The following is a 5418-nucleotide window of genomic DNA, read 5'->3' as shown; positions in this document are numbered from 1 at the left end:
AATTTCACCAACAAAACTGAATTTAACCACAAACTCCATCCTACATGTTGGACACAGTGTAATAATACTGACAACAATCTTTGAGGATGTCCAATCATCGAGTCATGATCAGGCTGAAGGTTTGAGTCAACAGTAACTGGAAATAAGAGCCAACATCTGCAGCATGAAGCTCTCTGAACACTGGAGGTTCATTAAAACACAGTTTCCTTCTCCCAGTCGGTGTGGAAACGTCGGCAGCTTCCCCCCTCCCTACGACTGAGCAGATGCTCATGTCCACCGTCTTTTATGAAGTCTGAAAGACACCCACAGCTGCAGTGGGACGTCACTGATGGAAGTTTGTTGAAGTTTAGGAAGGCCATAACATATAATGAAGCCCAACAACAGCAGTAATAATGATAATGGTAATAATGTAACACAACAATACAATTTAAGTTCTTGGGTAAAGGGGTTTGGTGCCTTTCTCTAAAGATAAGAATGGAGGTAATAATAATAGTGATACAGATTGAGGCAGCTCAGAGATTAGGAGTCAAACCTACTTTTCCTTTCCTGCTAACTTTTGGATGTAAACTGCTGACTGACATGTTTAGATCTGTAAACGGTACTATCCAGTTGATGTGAATTCTGGATCCTTACAATGAAACTTTTCAAACATCCCTTCCTTCATTAAAAAGCCTTGCACGTTAATTTTAATTAAGGAGATTTGAGTCGACTGATTCCTCTCCGGATTTTTATTTTGAGGAATCAAGGCAGGTGGTGCATACCTTGATCAAAACCTGATCCAGGCAGAGAGGAACAAAGTCTGAGCAATTAGGTTTTATGACATCAAACCAGAAACAAATTATGTGTTTGGTTGGATCAAAAAATGTAGGTTACTGTTGGTACATCCAGGCAAAGCAATAAACCTTGCCAATAGATTTATTTGGAATTCTGCAGAAGGAACCTTGGAGTTACAGGTTCCCTGTTGACACTTCCCCAGGGAGAAGAAGCAGCAGCTTGATCGATACGGGCTGCCTGCATGCCAAATATGGAAATGTTTTATTTTTAAATATTCTGATAACATTTACTGTAAAAAAACATTCTGAAAAATTGTCTTTCTAAAATGTTGAAAATAAATATTTAGCCCTTTAACTGGCGGCACCAAAATCACCAAACACAGCTGAAAAGGCATACCCAAATTAAATCAGCTGCTGTTCTTGAACAATTTGGAGTACATGCAAAAGCTTGGTCTCTTTATGAAGAAGACAAGCTAAATTTTCCATTTTTGCAGTCAAAAATACTCTAACTGTAAATAGTTTGTAGCACAAAAATTTGAAAAATTTTGCTTCACCCAGATTTTTCATTTTTATTTCTTGTAAATACACATTGAGTGTTGAATGTATGGACTGGAAGATACAATAAATCTGTAGATTATGGATTTCAAGATTGATCAAAATAGCACAAAAAGAAATGGACATGTTTATTTATGAGGATGTACAGGTGTTGTCCAAGTGTGCCATTCAGAGTCGGTCTCCATTCGGCGTCTCCAAATGGCACACTTGGACAGCACCTGATTTACAAACTTCAAATGACTGTAACTCCTCAGTGCTTCAACATACAGTCATCAAAGAGGCTCTAATGAAAGATAATGACCAGAGGAATCCTCTGGTAGACACAACATTACTGATAGTGGAAATCACTTATAATTATATAAATAAAATGGCATATCTGGGGGGGTTAGCATACAGTCAGCCCCCTTCAACCTTCTTGCAATACGCCGTCTGTCTGTCCACCCCCCACTGCTCAGTGGTGATTCACTAGGTCCCCCGCCCCCCACCATCTTTGTGCCCCCCCACTCTTATGTTTTCAGTGTAGTTTCCTGTGCAAATATCTTAGTACATCTGAAATATGACAAAACTAACTTAAAAGAAACTTTTCAGCAAGATATAGAAGCTCATTTTAAGTAAATAATTTTTAAAAAGTACTATAGTTTCGCAGTCAGATTATTTCATTTATTTGCTTTAGAAAAGCTCCTATTTTTTGCTGAAAAGTTACTTTTAAGTTAGTTTTGTTTTATTTCAGATGCACTAAGGCATTTGCACTAGAAACCAGACAAAAGTACTTGTAAGGTTTTGTGTTTTTGCAGTGTATGAGGCTAAACGGATGTAATAATTACTGAATAGTGAATAAAAACATGTTTCGTTACGTATTTTGTTGTCTGCATTCCCGGGTCAGAAGCTAACACTGTTTGGAGGCCATGGCATGGAAACGTTCAGGAACTGATGTTGTGTTGGACATGCGTGGCGCTGTGGGACTGAAAGCATTTAAAGGAGGCAGAGCAGCTTCAGCTGCCACACACTGAGGCTCCAGCCTGTGGTACCACAGTTAGCTGGAAATAATTTAACCATAACGCACCTCTCTGTTACTGACTGTAGGGAAAAATCAGGTTTGTTCCTGTTCATGTTGATTTTTCCTGAATAATTGTTTTCCTGTTTGTAATGAAGGATTGGTTTAACGTTTTGTTTCAGTGAAATTTCATTCAGTGAGTTTTCATTTGTGTTAATGTTGTGCAGGAAAATGAATCAGTCTGTCAGGGTTTAAATCTCTGTGTTTGGTGCATTTCTCTCATGCCTGCGAGTTTTCTCTGGAGTTTATTTGTTTCTGCTGAACCTCAGTTTGTGTCTCTGCAGCACAAAAATGAGATTTTAAACCTGGAAAATGGAGAATAAATCTGTTGTGAAGATTCCTAATAATTTCTCACTGAAACACTTGAACCTCGATCATTCACGTCCTTCGTCTTTATAAAACTGGAGAGGTGATGAATGTTTCCCAGGTTTCATATTTCACTCTGAGCGCCTACTTTGACATCGGCCCGTTTAAGTACGGCGTCTTCCTGGTTATCATGTGTGTTTATATGTTCATTATCGGCTCCAACGTCCTGCTGATCGTGGTGATCTGTGTGAACCGGAGCTTACATGAACCCATGTTCCTGTTCCTCTGCAGCCTGTTTGTGAACGAACTGTTCGGCAGCTCATCACTGTTTCCCTTCCTGCTGGTCCAGATCCTCTCTGACGTTCACTCCGTTTCTGCTCCGTTCTGCTTCCTGCAGATCTTCTGTCTCTACATGTACGTAAACGTTGAGTTTTATAACTTAGCCGTCATGTCTTATGACCGATATCTGGCCGTCTGCCACCCTCTGCACTACAACACACGGATGTCCTTCAGCATGGTCGTTAAGCTGGTGGTGCTGTCATGGTGTCTCCCATTTGTTGCCATTGTTGTCATGATTTCGCTGAATGTCTCCTCTACGCTGTGTGGGAACGTCATCGACAGAGTTTTCTGCAACAATTATTATGTTGCGTCGTTGTCCTGCAGCGGAGCGACGGCCAGTAACGTCTACGGACTGGTCTACACCTTCTCTGTGCTCCTCAGCCTCGCCGCGCTCATCCTCTACACCTACATGAAGATCCTGAAAGTTTGTTTTTCTGGATCCAAACAGACGCGGCAGAAAGCGATCAGCACCTGCACGCCTCACCTGGCCTCGCTCATTAACTTCTCCTTCGGCTCGTTCTTCGCGGTGCTGCAGAGCAGGTTTGACATGAGCAGAGTTCCCAACGTGATTCGTATTATTTTATCTTTATACTTCGTCACCTGCCAGCCTCTTCTGAACCCGCTGCTGTACGGACTCAAACTGAATAAGATCCAGATCACCTGCAGAACTCTTTTCTTTGGTCAAAAGTAATCTGCTCTTTTTGGTATTCATTTATAATGTTGAGCTTAATTCCTAAATAAAATTGTAATCATATAAATGTCAATATTCATAAAGTGATTTTCCTTGTAAATGTGTCTGGAATAAAACAAAATCTTGATTTTAAAAAGAAAATCCATCTGTTTGTATAAAGAATAACATATTAAAAATCAGGTTGTTGCTGATCAGATGCATTGATTAACTGATAATCATCAAATAACCAGAGTTATTTTCTGAATAACAGCAACTGTTGCTGCTCACCAATCTGGGAAGAGTTAAAAGGTCATTTCCAAACTATCTGAGCCAGATTAATCATAATCGATCAATCTTCTGTTTATTTTAAAATCTCTGTCCATTTAAACACCAAACAGCTGAATCAGCTCCTTCAGGTCTGAGATTTCAGCAGCACAAGTTCAATTTACTGTCATCACATTTCAGCAGTGAGGCAGTTCAACGTGTTTTAATGGTAAAATCACAATAATTATGAAACAAACATTGTATGTTATGAAATAATTATCCAGAATAATAATTATTATATTAATATTCTGTTTACCAACAAAGGAAACTCTAAACAGGTGAGGTTTTAACCTTCAGATGGGATCAGATCCCGACGTGGAAACCACAGCAGGGCAGAAAAACGACACACCGCGAGTCCGGTCCGATATCTGGACAAAAGGCCTGTTAGTCAGTAGATGGATACCCAGCTAGCATTAGCCTGGCTAACGGGAGACATAGAAACCTCTGATAATAAGAGTCTTATAAGTGACGGTGGCAAAGGAGGCCAAACTGAGGGAAAGCAAGTTGCATCTCGTTGGGTTTAGTATCAGTGTAACGAGTCACGTTGTGTTTGAAAAGGCCGGTTCTTTGTCCCTGTGCAGACAGATTCAGGGTGAAGGACTTCATTAACCCTTCAAACACATTTAGACTCAAACGTTTCTCTCTCTTGATGAGCTGCTTGGTGATTTACTGTCTGATAAACTAGATTTCTCCAAGATGGCTCAAACTGTGTGATGTCTGCCACCTCTTAATATTTCATCTCCTATCTTTTCTGTTACTTTCTGCATGAATTTTTCTGCTAAATGGTATTTAATTTGCTCCAGGACTTTATCTCGACCAGCGGGCGGTGAGTCTGGAGGACCCTGGTCCTCCAGACTCACCGCCCTGCAGGTTTTAGGTGTTTCCTGGCTCCAGTTCAGGTGACTTTAGTTGACAGGTGGAAACAGCTGAATCAGGCGCGTTAAAGCAGGGAAACATCTGAAACATGCAGGGCGGTGAGGAGACGCTGATCTGGACAAACATGTCCGAAGTTTGAACAGACGTTCAGAGGCCAGGAAACAAACTGGACTAATTCAATTTCATTTTAATGTTTGGTGATTTTTGTGTAATGCTTCGTGAGCCGTCCAGCCAGTTGGGCCTTCATAGAGAAAGACATTCAGGAAAATATTCCAATACTTTGAAAACTGTCACCCTCCACCAGTCATCTGTTTCCTTAAATCAAAACCTCCACAAACGTCAGATATGACAGAAATGCTGCTGGAGGATCTTCTTACTGCTCACATAGCAGAGATTTACCTCATTTCCATTTAGGTTCAGGGTTTTACCTCTGTGTCATGAGAAAAATCATTACCAAATTATTAGAGGGATTCAAAGTTTGGCTCTGAAAATGTTGCTTTATTATTCATGTTAATTCTAAG

At 40.4% G+C, this 5418-nt stretch overlaps 2 protein-coding genes across 2 annotated transcripts in view; both read left to right on the top strand.

The window, feature by feature from the left end:
• The window catches only part of LOC106951527 (olfactory receptor 52K1-like), a 61167-nt gene that overhangs the window by 40249 nt on the left and 15500 nt on the right, over positions 1 to 5418 (top strand). The gene's annotated exons all lie outside the window — the stretch shown is intronic.
• On the top strand, positions 2736 to 3718 carry LOC106951478 (olfactory receptor 10A6-like). Its single transcript, XM_015039050.1, has one exon. The coding sequence runs from the start codon at positions 2795 to 2797 to the stop codon at positions 3716 to 3718; it is 924 nt and encodes a 307-aa protein (XP_014894536.1). The 5' UTR covers positions 2736 to 2794.

This window comes from Poecilia latipinna, unplaced genomic scaffold, assembly GCF_001443285.1.
Source record: "Poecilia latipinna isolate Pla-1442-1.1 unplaced genomic scaffold, P_latipinna-1.0 Scaffold462, whole genome shotgun sequence".
NCBI lineage: Eukaryota > Metazoa > Chordata > Actinopteri > Cyprinodontiformes > Poeciliidae > Poecilia > Poecilia latipinna.
The sequence above is the reverse complement of the archived record's forward strand: the minus strand, read 5'-3'. Positions and strand labels throughout refer to the sequence as shown.

What these genes read in the sequence shown, in the direction of transcription:
- LOC106951478 (XM_015039050.1), top strand. Translation starts at nt 2,795, where the DNA reads ATGAATGTTTCCCAGGTTTCATATTTCACTCTGAGCGCCTACTTTGAC.